This window comes from Ranitomeya imitator, chromosome 1 (assembly GCF_032444005.1).
Source record: "Ranitomeya imitator isolate aRanImi1 chromosome 1, aRanImi1.pri, whole genome shotgun sequence".
NCBI lineage: Eukaryota > Metazoa > Chordata > Amphibia > Anura > Dendrobatidae > Ranitomeya > Ranitomeya imitator.
The window spans coordinates 112,335,176-112,355,396 of record NC_091282.1 but is presented as its reverse complement, the minus strand read 5'-3'; the positions used below and the strand labels follow the sequence as shown (position 1 = coordinate 112,355,396).

General features: G+C 42.2%; 1 protein-coding gene across 1 annotated transcript in view; it reads right to left on the bottom strand.

The window, feature by feature from the left end:
- The window catches only part of MTX3 (metaxin 3), a 59,456-nt gene that overhangs the window by 11,214 nt on the left and 28,021 nt on the right, over positions 1–20,221 (bottom strand). The window contains exons 3-6 of the mRNA XM_069749795.1: positions 15,747–15,823; positions 7,859–7,951; positions 6,378–6,560; positions 4,676–4,752 (exon numbers count right to left, since the gene is read on the bottom strand). Of these exons, the coding sequence (XP_069605896.1) occupies positions 4,676–4,752; positions 6,378–6,560; positions 7,859–7,951; positions 15,747–15,823 (430 nt within the window). The remainder of the gene's footprint in view (positions 1–4,675; positions 4,753–6,377; positions 6,561–7,858; positions 7,952–15,746; positions 15,824–20,221) is intronic.

The following is a 20,221-nucleotide window of genomic DNA, read 5'->3' as shown; positions in this document are numbered from 1 at the left end:
GTTGAAAGGAAAGCTATCATCAGAAGATAACCTAATGTTTAATAAATTAGGTTTTTAGTTACATTTATTTAAAAATATATATATTTTTTCAGATTACAATCTTTGTTAAAAAACAAAATGAAAAATCTTGCAATTTTCACAGTAGTCACTGGGGCTTTTTTTTAACTTTAACTTGCTGTTGCTTCAGGAAATAATACATGTACGTCAGCCACAATGAGCAGACTTATCTTTCACATCTCATCTTTTTAGTCTCTCTTGTAACAGGGGTGGTGCCACAAGACTGGAGGATGACTCACGTGTTATTGATATGTAAGAAAGGTAAGAAGGTGGATCCGGGCAACTACCGTAAGTCTGACATCAGTAGTGTAAAGGGGAGAACATTATAGATGGAGGCCTGATGCTATCGCATCGGGGGGCCATAATGTCACGATGGGGGCAGGCATGCAGCGCTGTTGATGCCTAATGGCATCCTGTGATAATCTAATGACTTTTGCATCAGGAGACTCATATGCTTGATGCCTACGCTTATATGCATTGTTTTTGTCCCAGCGATGCTGTTGCTCTTTAAAAGTCTCATTTGCCCTTTGTTGTCTTCGGCGTTGTGCCTTTGCTGCTTTCCTTTCATTGTCATTGGCGTACTTTTTAGGAGGAGCCAGGTTGGTGTTGATATTTGCTTTTTAAAGGGGTTTTCCCAAGAACAAAAGTTCATTTTAAAAATTGTCTGTGTCTGACCGTGTACCGAACATATCACAACTCCTGGGCAGGGGAGGAAGCAAAAGACAATACTGACATTACAGCAGGAGGTCGCAGAGGATACATTTTGTGAGGTAAAATATTTTTTAAAAACAGTCAGTGAAATATTTTACCTCACAAAATGAATCCACTGTGATCCCCTGCTGTAATGTCAGAATTGTCTTTTGCTTCCCCCCTGCCCAGGAGATGTGGTATGCTCTGTACACGGTCAGACACAGTTAATTTTTAAAATGAACTTTCGTTCGTGGGAAAACCCCTTTAATGTCAAAGGCTTCCTCTGCCTGTAGACACGTCGCGCATTTACCACCGGGATCAGCCGAATGATTCACTGCACCTGCTCCTAATTCGCGAAGGCGCAGTAAATCAGACCGCCGCCATCTTTGTGCAGTCAGATAGCGGCGGTCGCATTAAAACTGAGCATACGCTCCTGTACAAAGATGGCAGCAGTCAGTGAATCATTCGGCTGATCCCGGCGGCGGCGTGTTCGCGACGGTGTTCCGCTGATGGTACCACACAAGAGGCTGCGTGAGTGTGTGTGTGTGTGAGAGAGTGTGTGTGAGTGTGTGTGGTGCGACGGTGTTCCGCTGGTGGTACCGCGCAGTAGGTTGGTACCAGCAGCAGTTTCCATATTGAGACACCCATCACTTAAGTGTCCCAATATGGCGGTCGGTGAACTTCCTCCAATTGGAATTCTGGGAGACGGTGATATCTGGACAGAACAGGAAATGAAAACATTGCAAGGCAATTATATAAAAAGATGATCAGCAGAGAATAATATAATAATTGACAACCAGCACGGATTCATGAAGAATTAGTCGTGTCTAACTATCATGTTGGCTTCCTATGAGGATGTAAGTGCAAACCAGGCTGTTGGTTATGTGGCTGATGCGATTTATCTGGACTTTGCAAAGGTATTTAATACTGTACTGCAAAACAGCCTTATTCTGAAGCTACAGAAGCAAGGACTGAGGCAAACTACAGTTGAAACCAGAAGTTTACATGCACTATATAAAAAGACACATATGTATGTTTTTCTCAATATCTGACATGAGATCAGAATAAACCTTTCCCGTTTTAGGTGAATTAGGATTACCTTAATTATTAATAGTTTCAAAATGCCAGAATAATGAGAGAGAGGGAATGTTTTAAGTCATTTTTATCACTTATGAAAGGTTTATTCTGATTTCATGTTAGATATTGAGAAAAACATGCAGATGTGTCTTTTTATATATTGTATGTAAACTTCTTATTTCAACTGTATATGCAAAGGTAAAAAAAATGGTTAAGGAACACAAAACTAAGAGTTGCTGTAAATGGTACATGGGAAAAGGTTAGCAGTGGGGACCATAAGGATGAGCAATAGGGACCACAAGGATCAGCAGTAAGGACAAGGATCAGCAGTGGGGACCACAATACACCAGAATGCCCTTCGGACTTCAGGGGCCCCAGCAATCTTCCAGAGGGCTATGGATCGGATCCTAGCTCCACTTAAGAAGTATGCCGCGGCCTACCTAGAAGACATTGTGGTCTTCAGCCATGACTGGGGTCATCTACCAAAGGTATGGGCGATCCTGGATGCCTTGAGAAACGCAGGGTTCACCGTCAAAATGTGCCATAGGAAAGGAAAAGGCAAAGTACTTAGGCTACGTCATCAGGAGAGGCAAAATCAAGCCACAAATAAACAAGGTTGAGACAATTCAGAAGTGGCCACAACTTTCCTTGAAGCAAGTGTGGGCGTTTCTTGGAATTATGGGTTTGTGGGCGGTTTATCCCAAATTTCGCCATAATTGATGGATCTCCTTAAAGGGACAAAATTGACAATGGTTAAATGGTCTGCTGAGATTGAGATGTCTTTCCAGGAGCTGAAGCAGGCTCTGTGTAAACATCCAGTTCTGATCGCACCAGATTTCGGCAAAGAATTTGTGGTCCAGACAGATGCATCAGAAGTCGGCTTGGGAGCTGTGCTGTCTCAAGAAACAATTGGGGAAGAAAATCCTATCCTGTATCTGAGCTGGAAACCCTCTTTATAATAAACCATGTCATCGTTGAAAAGGAGTGCTTAGCCATAAAATGGGCCGTACACACTCTGAAATATTAAATGCTAGGCCATAGTTTTAAGCTAGTGTCAGACCATGCCCCTCTGAGATGGTTGATGGAAAGGAAGGGGAACAATGCTCGTATGACTAGATGGTTTTTAGCGCTCCAGGACTTTAATTTTCATGTCAAGCACAGGCCAGGGAAGCTGCATGGAAATGCAGATGTACTGTCCAGACTCCCTTGTCTAGCGAGTGAAGGTGATAAAACCCCCAGCTTTGGGCAGAGGGGAGTGGATATGTGATGAAGTCGCTGGTAAAGTTCTGGAAGTGAGATATGTTTCACTGAGCTTAATGGTGTTCGTGATATGAAACCCAGAGATTTTCCTCCAACACACTAAGTGCTCAGAGGGTTTAACAGCGAATTTACATAATGGGCTGGGTTTTTGTGGACAACCATAGAGTGGGTGGAAGATTGTCAACCTTATCTCCCTCCCAGGGAGTGGTCTGGGGCTTAAATACCTGGACTCCAGAGACAGTCTTGGTTCAGTAGGGCTGAAGAGGGGATCTCCTGTGGTTTGTGTTCTGAGGAGGAAAGACTGAACCTGTTTTGCTCCAGAGTTGGCAGCTCCCCACAAATGTATGGATTGTGTTACAGTATTTTTTTGACTACCTATTTTGCCCGAAGGGCTGTGTATTTTTTTCCTTTCATGTTGGTTTATGTCGTCTGTCTAATAAACCAACAGAAGATTTAAAGAGACAGTGTTCCTGTTTTCTAAGTCTGTCTACCGCTGAGTAAACTGAACTACCACACATAAGACACGAGAATAGTCAAAAAACGAGCCAAAGTCAAATTCAAGAATGTCTATAGTTAATACAATCAGGATAACCAGAACTTCACGGAAGGTAGTCAAATTATAACTGGCAATAGACAGCAGGAGTTCAGGAGCATAAATAGCTTGCAGCCCCACCCAGGTCACACAGCAGGGAGCAAACACTGACCAAAGTTAACTCTAGGTTCACCCGGCGACAGAAGCTAAAGGTACCGTCACACATAGCGACGCTGCAGCGATACCGACAACGATCCTGATCGCTGCAGCGTCGCTGTTTGGTCGCTGGAGAGCTGTCACACAGACAGCTCTCCAGCGACCAACGATCCCGAGGTCCCCGGTAACCAGGGTAAACATCGGGTAACTAAGCGCAGGGCCGCGCTTAGTAACCCGATGTTTACCCTGGTTACCATCCTAAAAAGTAAAAAAACAAACGCTACATACTTACCTTCTGCTGTCTGTCCTCGGCGCTCTGCTTCTCTGGTCTGGCTGTGAGCGCCGGGCAGCCAGAAAGCAGAGCGGTGACGTCACCGCTCTGCTTTCCGGCTGACCGACGCTCACAGCCAGTACATGAGGAGAGCAGAGCACAGCGCTGGAGGACAGACAGCGGTAGGTAAGTATGTACTGTTTGTTTTTTTACTTTTAGGATGGTAACCAGGGTAAACATCGGGTTACTAAGCGCGGCCCTGCGCTTAGTTACCCGATGTTTACCCTGGTTACCGGCAAAGACATCGCTGAATCGGTGTCACACACGCCGATTCAGCGATGTCTGCGGGGAGTCCAGCGACGAAATAAAGTTCTGGACTTTCTTCCCCGACCAGCGATCTCCCAGCAGGGGCCTGATCGCTGCTGCCTGTCACACTGGACGATATCGCTAGCGAGGACGCTGCAACGTCACGGATCGCTAGCGATATCGTCTAGTGTGACAGTACTTTAACACAGGAAAGGCAGACACTAATACGAATGTCACAGATAGCAGAAATGGGATTGTTTTCTATGGAAACACATCCACTATCCTTTGCCCTATTTTTTGCGTATATAACCTTTTCTACTACTCACAAGTCTCCAAAAAAGAACTGCGATGTCCCGAGTCTGTTGGAGAGGAGATTCAGACATTCCTTGGCATCTTTATAGATCTGTCAAAACAAACAGAACCTGCTTAAATCGACTGACAGAAAAATCCCCAAATATACTGAAACTGAAAAGTGATATACCTGCCACTCTTGTGTCAATTAAAAGGACACTATTCTGGCATAGAATAACCGCAAAGATTTTGGGGCTTGGCGCTCCATCATGAGGCCTAACAGATTTTGCTAATGGAGGTTTAACATTGGGCAATAAGTAGTAATTCCCAACCTTACACTGAGCCGACCAATACTGTTATAAAGGCAATATTTCAATAGAAAGTTAGATTTGCATATGATAATGACGTGTTAACATTATAAGACTCAGAAAGGATTAGACTAACGAACCTATGATTAAATATAAGTCTGCCTTCCAGAAGATCCCGAGCCCTGCCAGTAAGCGATTACTTGTTCTAACCACTAAGAATATATGAACTTTCTCTCTGCTATTGTTTCTGGATTCAGAAAGTGGAAAACTTTGTCAGCTATTTTATTTCTAGCAAACCAAAGCGGTAAAGAGACAAAGTAAATAATGGCAGATCTCCACAGTAAAATCTCATTTATGCCTTATATCAGAAAATAAATACGGTATGTGAAAATTATACAAGTACTCTTCCCCCTTGACTCCCCATCAATGATATATAAATACAGTTTTTATTCCTCCTGCGGTGTATGTAAATATGCTCAGTCCGGTCCGATGGGTGAGGCTTATTGTCCATCTCCCCCCCCTCGTCTTGCTGTACGCATGCGTTTCTGTGAACATCACAGATAGCATACAGTTACCGCGTGTGCACAATCAAATGGTCTCTCGCGCATGCAAAGCATAAAATCAATATTGCGCGTGCGCTGACATACGCCATTACATTCTATGGCCCGGAAGTATTGCGATGCAAATTTGAATGCGCACGTGCAGTAACTCTACGCGAATGCAGGAATTACACAAAAGGAGTGTGTAGAGCTAACCGGGGGGGGAGGGGGGATGGACAATAAGCCCCGCCCATCGGACCGAGCACATTTACATACACCGCGGGAGGAATAAAAACGGTATTTATTTATCATTGGTGGGGAGTCAAGGGGTATAAAAAGCACTTGTATAATGCAGAGCTGGCACTAGATTGAAATATATTTTTACATGATATGCCAAAAAAGCGCTGACAGATTCCCTTTAAACCACAATCAAATGACGCTGAGCTACATAGTCCTTGGGTAGGAGTGATGCCACGGCTGGGAAAAAAAGCACTTATGTCCTTCCCTTGGTTTGTTTGTGACCACAGTTATACTTTAAGGCTATGTTCCCATGATGAGCTTTTGGTGAGTTTTTGACGTTGCAGATATTTTACAGAATTTCTGCACCTATTAGGTAAATAGTTTACTTGGTAAATTATTTTTTTTTTTATTGCTTTTTGTTAGTGCATTTTTATTACATGCATTTTTAATGCGTTTTTTGGTGTCTTTGCTCCTTTGAGTACGAGTAATATCCTGGCACTTATTTTGAAGACAGTAGGAAAAAAAAGTCATTGAGCATTAAAAGCGCCCAGCATCAGGCAGCATGCCATCTTTCCAGCGACTGGAAAGGACAGTGACCTTTTAGGACATAAAATGCAATAAAATCCTAACAATCTGCATTCTGTGATTACCTTAGCTTCCACTTCATTCATGCTGTATAGCGGTGGTTGTCCCTTGGTCACTAGAATTCTATTCAGAGCTTCTCTTGACATCTTTCCGGGTAAGTAAAATCTTAAAGGGAAAGGAGTCCGTGAAGAGTACCAGGGCCTCGTCACACTGGAATAATTGTCAGAATCAACCCAAAACGTATGCAGCTGGGACAACATTAGAAAAGATTGGTGAGTATACAGGAACTGCTGGAATATCTTTTTGTGATGTCAAAGTGGAGATATTGCCTGGACACTACAATATGTGACCCTTCTGTAGACGCAATTTATTATGTGCGAGCCCTATGGGCCTAGAAGAAGGGCATCATTATTTTTGTAACTGACCAGAAATGATGGAGTTGCTTTAAAGTATTTTTTCTAAACAAAAGGAATGTTTACAAAAAAAAACAGCCACATCAACATTCTAGCTTAAAGAGTTATTCCCAAAATAGTGTTATTCCCTATACATAGCGGTCAGACCCAAGTTACTCCAAGAATATGACTCTACAACCTCCAAGCCATTCACAATGGGGCTCTGCAGAGCCGGATTTCAGAGTCCTGTTCTTAAATTGAACCTGTCAGAAGGATTTTGCCAAGTAAACTACAGGCATTGTCAGGTTGGCTTCGTTACACTGATTAAAATGATCCCTGAGGTGAATAAATCTGTCTTGTGGTTCTTGTGTAATCCGTGTTTTCAGTTAATGCGATGCCCGTGCTCTTGGGCGGGACTGTAGGCTGAGTCTCATCTTCCTGCTCTAGGCAAGAGAAACCGAGGAAAGACCTGCCCACAGGCGCCCCGAAGCACAAACAGTCTGTCTCTCTCCCTGTCTCTATGATGTGGAACATGTTTGTACGGGGCAGCCTCATTGTAATTTCACAAGAACCACAAGACAGATTTCTTCACCCCAGGTATCATTTTAATCAGTGCAACAACGCCAATCTGACAATCCCTGTAGTTTACTTAGCAAAGTTCTGCTTACAGGTTCACTTTAATATAGCTGATGGTCCCACTGGTCGGATCCCCAGCAATCAGTAAGTTATCCTCTGTCTTTAGGATAGGGGATAACTTAGTATCTTGGGACCAACCCTTTATTTATAAACCCATGTATATATTGACAAATTTGTTGACACCTATCCAATACACCACAAGGATCTTTACATTTTCCATTGCAGCGAATACAACCAAAAAAGTTGCTATACATCTAGAGGAGCATTTCTTTAACATGTTTTAAACAATGACAGCCTTATCATTATTATTACTGGACACTTTTCAGACTTTTCCGACCCTACATGAGCAGCAGTGCTCTCCCAGTGCACAATTTGTACTAATACTAATATATTCTACTAAATAACATTTATTTCACAAGAGCAAGGGGCCCAGATAATCCCACTCCTACATACCCTCTTCTCTGTCAGTATAATTCATGGGGTTATTAAGATTTCTACAGCATTGTCTAAATACATACTATTGCCGGTAGAAGCATCTCCTCAAGTAGGGCAATGTATGCCAGGGTGTCGGATCCCTCTCTTGCTGACAACACATAATCGGCATTATATTTCTGTAAACAACACATGTAAACATCATCAGTGATAACATTTGCATTTTATATAATACTGAGTTATGCTGTTCCTATTAGTCCAAAAATAGTGAAAAATCATAAGAACAGTATATTCACTTTACTGTTCCTCTACGTCACTGTCATCCCCAAACTGATCACTCGCCAGTCTCTGTACTTCCTGCCCCATCTGTATGGCAATGTGTTCACTGCAGCCAATCATTGGCTGCAGCATTGTAAAATACTGTGTAAAATATAGAATTATAAAAAACGGTGTGGGCTGCTGCACAATTTTTATAACGAACAGAAAGAAAGCCCATGGCTGATGTTAATAATCTGGGACAATACCCCATAAGGTTCATAGGAAATTAGCTCAGGGCCGTTTGCTTAGCTTTTACTGGTGAATTTACGGGAGCCCCCAGAAAAAAAATTGCGTAGGGTCCCCCTATAAATTCAAACCAGCAAAGGTTAAACAGACAGCTGCGAGTTGATATCCATAGCCTGGGAAGGTGTCAGAGATATTGCCTCCCCCAGGCTACCAACATCAGCCCTTTGCCACCCTTGAAATGGTGCATCCATAAGATGCGCCAAATCTGGGGCTTAGCCTCGCTCTCCCCACTTGCCCTATGGAGGTGGCAAGTGGGATAATATTTGTGAGGTTGATGCCACCTTTGTATTGTGAGGTGACATCAAGCCCAGGGGTTAGTAATGGAGAGGCATCTATATGACGCCCCCATTACTAACCCCATAGTAAGTATTGAAATAAACACAGCAAGAATAAAATCCTTTATTTGAAATAAAAACACCCTGTTTTACACATTTATTTAAAAATAAAAAACAAATTGAAGCCCTTGTCCCTGTAAAAAGAAGAAAATAATAAAACAACCATATCCCTCAGCTGTCCGAAGTGCAGATGAGCCATACTGTTCCACATAGTATGTGGTTTACAACCTAAGTGGTGGCATGATGCGACTGTCCAGGCTGAAAACCATTGGAGAATGAGGTGAAGCGCGCGCAGCCGCAGTGACAAACGGTAACGTCATTGAGGTCACCGCCGGTCATTGAATCTACATTCCCACAATTCACTGCGAGCGGCCCGATGAACTGCGGCAAGCTTAATGAGATCACAGCAAGCACCATGAGAAAATTCACATCTGCAGCGCGCATTTCGTCTGTGCTGTGCAAAAAAAACCTATCATGTCTGCGGTTTTTTTTACATGGACAGAGTCGATATGAAAAACCTGACATGTGCACACCACCATTGAATACAATGCGCGTGCGTGTCCGTATTTATGGCCCTAAAAAAACGGACCGCATACGGACACAAAAAAATTGTCATGCGTAGAAGGCCTTACTGAAATTTATTTCATACTTCGTACAAAAGCCTTTGTTGGTGGTGGTAGTTTTTAGATGCCTCCTCAATGGAAAAACTAGTCGCAGGCATTGCTCAGGTGTCATTTTGGCCAATTCTTCCTCACAAACACTCCTCAAATCCTGAATTTTGTGTGGGCTCCTTCTATGAACTCGGAGCTTTAGTTCCTGTAATACATTTTCTGGATTCAGGTCAGGTGATTGGCTGGGCCATTTTATCAGCTTTAGTTTCTTTCTATAAAACCAACTGAGCGTTTCCATGGCTGTTCGGCTCATTTTGTTTTGCTGAAATGTCCACCCTTGTTTCATGTTCATCATCCTGGTAGATGGCAGAGGAATTTTATCAAGAATGTCTCAGTACATTTGTCCAGTCACTCTTCCTTCAATCACATGAAGTTTGACAGTGCAGTATGCTGAAAACAGCCCCACACCATGATGTTCCTGCCTCCAATCTTCACTGTTGGTATGGTGTCCTAAAATAGTTTGTATTGTGGTATCCAAAAAGTTCAATTTTGGCCTCATCTGACCAGACTACATTCTCCCAGTATTTCACAGGCTTGTCTCACGTTGTTGAGTAAACTGTAAACGTGCTGGAACATGCTTTTTGTTCAACAATGGAGTTTTGCGTGGTGAGTCTGCACACAGGCCATGGAGGTTGAGTGCATTACTTAAAGTTTTCTTTGAAACAATTCCTGGTCTTTCTGTAGCTTTTCACATGTGGTCCTTGGTTCGTGAACAACTCTTCTGATAACTCTTTTCACTCCTCTTTCTGAAATCTTACACTTAACTTATGGACATTTATGGTGGCTTTGCCTGTGTGGATTGGATGGGTTGTTACTGACATCTGGTGAGAATTTCATGTCAATAGCATCTTTAGAAATATATTTACATAGAAAATTGGTGACTTGTTCGTTACTTATTTCACCAACCGTAGATAAACATGTCAAGGTATGAAAACATGAACGTTAGGGTCCCGATTCATCAAGACCAGCGTATTTCACATTGGTCATTAAAAGGCATAAAGGCGATATCCACATACAACTGCTTCTATTTCATTTGTCAGATTCTGCCATTTCTCTCCAGCAGAATAGGAAGCGGTGTTAAGCTTTGTAATTTCAGTGGGATAAGCAGACCACCGAAGATGCGGGCGTCTCTACAAAAAGCTACTGCGGCCTGCTGTTCTAGCTTAGGAATCCGACTCATTTCTTCTTACTAGTTATGAAATGTGTGCCAGTCCCTAGTAAAATGATACAAGCATTCCGGAGCCAGATCTTTGAACTGACACCTTTGTCCCCCATATGGGACTCAGAGATGTGCGCGATATACTCAGGGGTCAGCGGAGAGGTGGGATTTACATGTCACTAATAAAAGTAATGGACTGAAACTAAGTTCTCCTGGAGATGATCTTACATGTGTGAATTATATACCCAGCCTATAACAATCTACACTGTGGAGACGTCAATACTTTAATACAACTGTTCTTTTTATTTAACCCCTAAAGGACAGGGTTATTCTGAAAGCCAAAAGGAAAAGTTGCATTTTTCACATGGCATTATTTTTCAGCACATGACTTACTGAACAACTTCTATTAACCCTTGATTTTGAAAAACAGTAACTACGCTATTGCCCTTTTTTTTAAGGTTTTAATGCCATTCACTGTGCAACACAAACAATGTGCTATATTTATTCTATGAATCAGTATGATTACAAAAGTACCAAATTTATGCATGTTTTATGACTTTTCATGAAAAATACACCTATTTATTTAAAAAAAAATTTGATTTAGCGGTGTTTATGTATTTTGCATGACAAGCTGTAGTTTCCATTCTCATGGGTAAAAGCAACTTCTAATTTCTTTGTTTGGGAGTCGGGATAAACCAACAACATCAAGTTGAATAATGCTATTACCGTATATACTCGAGTATAAGCCGACCCGAGTATAAGCCGACCCCCCTAATTTTGCCACAAAAAAATGGGAAAACTTATTGACTCGAGTATAAGCCTAGGGTGGAAAATGCAGCAGCTACCGGTTACTGTCAAAAATAAAAATAGATACCAATAAAAGTAAAATTAATTGAGACATCTGTAGGTTAAGTGTATTTGAATATCCATATTGAATCAGGAGCCCCATACAGTTCATGATGGGCCCATAAGATGCTCTATATAAAAATGTGCAACATATAATGCTCCATACAGTTCATTATTGCCCCATAGATGCTCCATATAAAGCTGTGCCCCATATACAATGCTCTGCACCGTTCATTATTGCCCCATAGCGGTGCCATATAGTGTGCTGCACCGTTCATTATTGCCCCATAGCTGTGCCATATAGTGCTCTGCACCGTTCATTATTGCCCTATAGCTGTGCCATATAGTGCTCTGCACCGTTCATTATTGCCCCATAGCTGTGCCATATAGTGCTCTGCACCGTTTATTATTGCCCCATAGCTGTGCCATATAGTGCTCTGCACCGTTCATTTTTGTCCCATAGCTGTGCCATATAGTGCTCTGCACCGTTCATTATTGCCCCATAGCTGTGCCATATAGTGCTCTGCACCGTTCATTTTTGCCCCATAGCTGTGCCATATAGTGCTCTGCACCGTTCATTATTGCCCCATAGCTGTGCCATATAGTGCTCTGCACCGTTCATTATTGCCCCATAGCTGTGCCATATAGTGCTCTGCACCGTTCATTATTGCCCCATAGCTGTGCCATATAGTGCTCTGCACCATTCATTATTGACCCATAGCTGTGCCATATAGTGCTCTGCACCGTTCATTATTGCCCCATAGCTGTGCCATATAGTGCTCTGCACCGTTTATTATTGCCCCATAGCTGTGCCATATAGTGCTCTGCACCGTTCATTATTGCCCCATAGCTGTGCCATATAGTGCTCTGCACTGTTCATTATTGCCCCATAGCTGTGCCATATAGTGCTCTGCACCGTTCATTATTGCCCCATAGCTGTGCCATATAGTGCTCTGCACCGTTCATTCTTGCCCCATTGATGTACCATAGAAAGCTCTGCCATTGCTGCTGCTGCTGCAAAAAAAAAAAAACACACTCACCTCTCTTGCTTGCAGCTCCCAGCGTCCGGTCCCGGCGTCTCTCTGCTCTGACTGATCAGGCAGAGGGCGCCGCGCACACTATATGCGTCATCGCGCCCTCTGACCTGCACAGTCAGAGCGGAGAGACGCCGGGAAGATGGAGCGGCGCCGGGAAGATGGAGCGACGCCCGGCGTGTGTAACGGGGATAGGTAAATATGCGATACTTACCTGCTCCCGGCGTCCCGCTCCTTCCCCCTGACAGCTGGTCTTCGGTGCCGCAGCCTCTTCCTCTATCAGCGGTCACCGTTACCGCTGATTAGAGAAATGAATATGCGGCTCCACCCCTATGGGAGTGGAGTCCATATTCATTTTTCTAATGAGCTGTCATACGTGACCGCTGAACAGGGGAAGATCTGCAGCACCCGAAGACCGTGGGACGGCAGAGGGAGCGCCAGGATCGCCGGGACTAGGTGAGTATGCCTCAGCGCCCTCTCCCCCTCACCCGCCGACCCCACCGCTACCGTGACTCGAGTATAAGCCGAGAGGAGCACTAATACTCGAGTATATATGGTAATTTCCTTTTCACAGTGTTCATCATACAGGGTAAATAATGTGATAATTACAAAGTGGCGATACCAGTTTTGTCATTTTATTCACCATAAAATAGTATGTTTTATTATTTTGTTTGTTCACTGCAATTTTTTTTGATAACCTACTGCTAAGCAGCCTATTAGACTCGGGCAGGTCAATGTACATGGCACACACTTGTTAGGCTTCTGGTTGCATTGGCAACCTATCAGAACCCCTTGACTGCTATTGATCGAGGAATCTATGGGTTTCAACAGTTGGAATCTTAGCTAGCTCCTAAGCCAACGCCAATTCTCTTTTATACTGTACTTTCTGACATAAAACATTTCATGTATTTATAAGCTAATGTTATGATATAACATAAAAATTAGTTATGGTATATGGCCTAATAAAAGGAGACATAACCAGGAACTTACCAGATTAACTAGGAAAGTCATGAAATGATGGGGTTGATTTAGTATGAATGAATGGAGTTGCACTGCGCATCTTTATTAAGGTGTTGCTGCCTCTGCTGGGTACTACAGAACAGCTCTAATTCAGGAGAATATAAGGGAACAGGATAGGATGTGTGCTGCAATACTCAGCAGGGTCTACTACAAATTAAATGGAGGGCATATTTAATAACTTTTGACCGGACAACCCTTTTTTTAAGCCCAATATTTTCGCCACTGTAACTTTAGTTTGATCCCAACACATCCACATTCCTTTTGCACGAGTATTCGTCAAACTGAGCAAGTGGAAATTCATGAGAACAAAAACTAAACATTTTGTGGATTACCAAACTTTCCACTTAAAGTCAGGTGGCTGACTGGCATTTCTAAGAATGCTTCTTACAGATGTTTCATGACTGTGCCACACTCAATTAACTCCAGTCAGAAGACAGAGTTTGAGTCCAGAATTAGGGAACTTATTCAATGACTTTCAAAGAATGACATCAGTTTTTAAAATGAACCAGTTTACAGAAAAGCTATAGAGAGAGTCTCCAGCTGTGGAAGACTTGTCGACCATGCATTATACTAGGCTCTCAATGATAGGGACAGGTACTGTCAGGGCGGAGTCAGCACCTGGCACACCAGGACAAGTCCCGGGCCCTTAGCACCAAGACTGTGGAGTCAGTAAGCCAAACCTCCCACACGTCACTTTCCCCGACTCTGACAGCACTGGTCACTACTGAGCTTGTACATTAAGTGCAGCACAGATTCATCTCTATGACTCCACAGCACTGGTCACTACTGAGCATGTACATAAAGTGCAGCACAGATTCAGCTCCTCTATGACTCCGCAGCCCTGGTCTCTACTGTGCATGTACATAAAGTGCAGCACAGATTTATCTCCTCTATGACTCCACAGCACTGGTCACTACTGAGCATGTACATTAAGTGCAGCACAGATTCATCTCCTCTATGACTCCACAGCACTGGTCACTACTGAGCATGTACATTAAGTGCAGCACAGATTCATCTCCTCTATGACTCCGCAGCCCTGGTCTCTACTGAGCATGTACATAAAGTGCAGCACAGATTCATCTCCTCTATGACTCCGCAGCCCTGGTCTCTACTGAGCATGTACATAAAGTGCAGCACAGATTTATCTCCTCTATGACTCCACAGCACTGGTCACTACTGAGCATGTACATAAAGTGAAGCACAGATTCATCTCCTCTATGACTCCACAGCACTGGTCACTACTGAGCATGTACATTAAGTGCAGCACAGATTCATCTCCTCTATGACTCCACAGCACTGGTCACTACTGAGCATGTACATTAAGTGCAGCACAGATTCATCTCCTCTATGACTCCGCAGCTCTGGTCTCTACTGAGCATGTACATAAAGTGCAGCACAGATTCATCTCCTCTATGACTCCGCAGCCCTGGTCTCTACTGAGCATGTACATAAAGTGCAGCACAGATTTATCTCCTCTATGACTCCACAGCCCTGGTCACTACTGAGCATGTACATTAAGTGCAGCACAGATTCATCTCCTCAGACTCCACAGCACTGGTCACTACTGAGCATGTACATTAAGTGCAGCACAGATTCATCTCCTCTATTACTCCGCAGCCCTGGTCTCTACTGAGCATGTACATTAAGTGCAGCACAGATTCATCTCCTCAGACTCCACAGCACTGGTCACTACTGAGCATGTACATTAAGTGCAGCACAGATTCATCTCCTCTATTACTCCGCAGCCCTGGTCTCTACTGTGCATGTACATAAAGTGCAGCACAGATTTATCTCCTCTATGACTCCGCAGCCCTGGTCACTACTGAGCATGTACATAAAGTGCAGCACAGATTCATCTCCTCTATGACTCCACAGCACTGGTCACTACTGAGCTTGTACATTAAGTGCAGCACAGATTCAGCTCCTCTATGACTCCACAGCACTAACACTCACTCCCTGACTAGTCATGCACTAATTTGCATATCGCAAGCAGTTTCTAAATGGATATTATTTAGCCATCACTTAACCGCGAAAAAGGGGCTTATTATAAAGTGGCTATAGGGTGTAATAAAGACATGGTGGCAGTTTTGGAGGACTAGGGCAGGTGACAAGTTCCTTTTTGGAAAAATTACCACTACCTTACAAATACCTTTCTTTCTAATTTAATACCATCAGATTATGGCAGTGATGAGGGATAGTCCAGTTCCACAATCAGTCTAGTTTTCCCAGTTAGTGAAACAGAACAAAAGACATTTTATGATGAAAATACCAAGGCAGAACAGCAAAACTAATCAGTCTGTAAATCTAATCAGCGCAACCTATACAATAACATGAGAGCCACTCACCTGTTTTCTAAAAAAGCTTAAAATGTTGACAGGGTGGGTAATAATGTCATCCTCATATGTTAATGTGGGCACTGCACCTAAATGAAGAATACGAGATACATTAAATCTTTACGGGACATAAAAAGCACCGTTCACCAAATTTTTCATGCTGAGCTGGACACACGATGTAATAGTAGCAGAATAAAACATTTTTTTTTCTTTTTCCTCCCTGTTGCAAGCAAATATTTGGCATTTAAACAGTTAATTTTGGTTAAGTCCATATGGCATTACCAGAGAGATTTCACTGGAGGTATGTACTGCTTCCTCTTTCTGACCAATCATAAGCAGACAACAACACACTGTAGAAAGAAGAACACGCTGCCATATAGCATTGACCGTCTGCTCTCCTCACTGCAGAGTGATGACATGTGCTGGAGCACAGCAGTGTGATTACTCTACAGCTTTCAGCTCTCATCTCTGGCAGTCAGTATGGGGGGAAGGGCAGTACCGCACAAGCCGAGTCTCATTACAAACACTTCTAGCAGCTTTCCTCTCAAATTCAACTTAGCCTTATTAGCAGAAACAAAAAATCCAGGATTCTGAGGTTCCAGAGAAAATGGGGATAAAAATAAATAAATCTTGCCAAATCAGACAAGGTGATTTTCTGGATTTGTTTTCTCATTTTGACTCTCATAGTTGTGGTCTACCTATAATGTCAGTTACTGGCCTCTCTCATCTTTTTAAGTGGGAAAACTTGCACAATTGGTGGCTGACTAAATACTTTTTTTCCGCACTGTATATAGTAAAGCAACATCTTTTTGGGAAAGTGTATGAACGATATGCAGAAAACATTAGGGAAAAATAGGAATCGGATATCTTTCCCATTGAAGAGGAGCAGTGTCAAGAAATATTAATTATAATCGTGGATGATAGGTGTCTGGATTTTCTTTTCATGTCGTTATTGTTTAAAATTAATAAAAAATACCTACCGTATATACTGGAGTATAAGCCCATTTTTTTCGGCTGAAAGTGCCCCTCTCGGCTTATACTCGAGTCATTGTCCCAGGGGGTCGGCGGGGGAGTGGGAGTGGCAGGAGTCCGCGGTGGTCACATCATACTCACCCCATTCTGGCATGTCTCTGCACGTCCCTGCTTCTCACATGATCTGCTTCTCAGACGGCGCCGGCAGCTCTTCCTGTGTTCAGCGGTCACATGGTACCGCTCATTAATTAATGAATATGGACTCGCCTCCACTCCCATAGGCGTGGAGCGCATATTCATTGCTTTAATGAGCGGTACGATGTGACCGCTGAATACAGGATCAAGCTGCCAGCGCCAGAGACCATCGGAGAAGCTGGGACATGCAGAGATGCGGCAGGAGGGGGTGAGTATGATGGGGGAGGGTGAGCCATGTGACATTCACCTGTCCCCGTTCCACCGCCTGGTTCTGTCTTCCACGTCCTCTGGATGTGACGTTCAGGTCAGAGGGTGCGATGACGTTAGTGCACGCCCTCTGCCTGAACAGTCACAGCCAGAGGACCCGGAAGACACAGCGGCGCGTGGCGGTGTGAATATCACAAGTGCCGGGGGCCTGAGCCAGTGGCAACACCGGCACCTGGCCCCTAGCGACGAGAGGTGAGCATGTCATTATTATTTTAATTTTTTTTAATCGCAGCAGCGTTATATGGGGCATATTATTCTATGGACCATCTTATGTGGCCATCAACCTTTATGGAGCAGTATATAGAGCATAATATTCTATGGAGCATCTTATGGGGCCATAAACCTTTATGGAGCAGCATATGGGGCATATTATTCTATGGAGGATCTTATGGGGCCATCATTAACCTTTTATGCAGCATTATATGGGGCATATTTTAATATGGAGCATCGTATGGGGCCATTATTAACCTTTGTGCAGCATTATATGGGGCATATTTTGTATGGAGCATCTTATGGGGCCCATTATGAACTGTATAGAGCATAATATGGGGCTCCTGATTCAATATGGATATTCAAAAACACTTAACCTACTGATGTCCCAATTAATTTTACTTTTATTGGTATCTTTTTATTTTTGAAATTTACCAGTAGCTGCTGCATTTCCCACCCTAGGCTTATACTCGAGTCAATAAGTTTTCCCAGTTTTTTGAGGCAAAATTAGTTAAAGTTTATACCATCTATTAGTTGGTGTACTTATGCACCATAAATTTCCACCAAAATTATACTGGAGATACCTGTATATAGTGGAATGCTAAGGTGGGCCAACTTGATCATTCCCATAGACTTAAATGCGGCGGCAGGATGCATGCGCAACCAGCAGCTCCATATAACTTTTTGATCCAGGAGAGGGTGGGGGAACACAAACACCCCATAATGGCCATTGGTGGGGTCCTAGCTGAGAAACACACACTGATTTATCAATTCTCTTCTATCCAGCAGATAGGAGGCAACTTGTTTCGGTAACCCCAGAATATCCCTTTATATTTAACAGTATCTCCCATTATTTTCAAAAGGTACACATCAAGCATGTGAACACTAAGGTCTAATGGATATCTATGCCATACAGGCATCTTTATGCTTGATTACAAGAGAGCAATATGCAATGACTTGTAATCTGGGATAAGGACATCAAAATGGCCAGGCCGGTTTAATCAGTGTATACGGCATATGCCTGAGATAATGCTCATGGCATCTGTTTCAAAAGTCAAAACTAGATGTTCTTTGTTTAAATACCAGACCCCTGAATTGTAAAACAGGTTACACAATCCCCTCAAATCCCCTATCACCCAAAGAAAACTATTAGTAAGCGTTCTTTCCGCAGTAAGTCACGTCTATGTGAGCGGGGGCATCTCCGTATATACTGGTAATGCTATCCAGAACGTGGATATATATTAAATAGCCCATTCTTCAAGTGCAATGCCCCTAGAACGTGATGGTAATTCCATTTTCACATGTTCTTCATTAATCTAAAGAAGTCAAATATCTTTCTCAAATTTCTTATGCATTTTTTGATCAAATGGAGCAAGAATGAAAACTCTGAAGTTTTTATTTAAACTTTCAGAAGCACATATTAACCCCTAGATGACTGGGGTGAGATTTCATTTTCGCTCTATTTTATTTTTCCTCTTCCAGGAGCCATAACTTTTTTATCTGTCAGTCGACATGGCCAAATGAGGGTGTTTTTTAAAGAGTAGTTGTAGTTTTGAATGACGCCATCCATTTTATCATATGCAGTAACATCAAAAACCACTGATGAAAATGCAATTCTGCCATTGCTTCTGGGGTTTGTTTTCACAGCATTCATTGTATGGTAAAAAAGAACTGGAAGCATAATTCTCCAAGTCAGTACAATTCCAAACCTGCTTAGTAATTTGTTTGTTTGTTTTTTTTTAAAGAAAAGTTTCAGAAATTAGTAAAAAAAATAAATAAATTATGATTTCCGAGACACACATTTTTTTTTTGTATTACCAATTTGGGGTAAATATAAAGCTTTGATCATTTTTTATTAAATTTTTTTAGTATTTTCAAGTAGCTGTGTTGATAAAAAAGCAATTCTGGCATTTTTATTTTTTTTACCTCTTTTCTGCATTTACCATACGTGTTAATTGACTTTATACTTTGATAGACCGGACATTTAGGAGTGTGGCAATAACAAATATAGATTTTTTTTTAATGGAGGAAACCTGGTAGGAGAATGTAATTTTTACTTTTTATATCCTATTCATTTGTCTCCTGGAGACCTGAATCTGCGATCCTTTCATCATTTATTCTATTTACTACAATACCATAGCAATACAGTATACAGAAACACATGCTGTCTATGTAACAAGGCCAGCATCCCTGCCTTTGTTTGTAGTGGACCCTGCCTTTAAGCCCCTCCATACCTGCTGACCACAGTAATGATGTACTGGTATTTCCATTTTCATTAAAGGGTTAAAATAAAACCAATCTGGTCCCCAACCTGCTTCATGTTCATTCTTTTATACATACATAACTTAGTGACTCATTAACATCTATAAAGCAAGATAAAGTACATTTAGGTACTGTTCAAGGTTCTCTCTGTGCAATTTTTTAGAGAAACATACGAGGCTACAGAAAGTATTCAGATCCCTTTACATTTTTCACTCTGTTTCATTGCAGAAATTTGGTAAATTCAAAAAAAGTTCATTTTTTTCCTCATTAATGTACACTCTGCACCCCATCTTGTCTAAAAAAAACAGAAATGTAGAAATTTTTGCAAGTTTATTGAAAAAGAAAAACTGAAATATCACATGGTCATAAGTATTCAGACCCTTTGCTCAGACAATCATATTTAACCCTTTAGTGACCGAGCCAAATTTTTGAAATCTGACCAGTGTCAATTTATGTGGTAATAACTGCAACGTTTCAACAAATCCCAGTGATTTTGAGATTGTTTTTTCGTGACACATTATACTTTATGATAATGGTAAATTTAGTTCAACATTTTTTGTGTTTATTTATAAAAAAATATA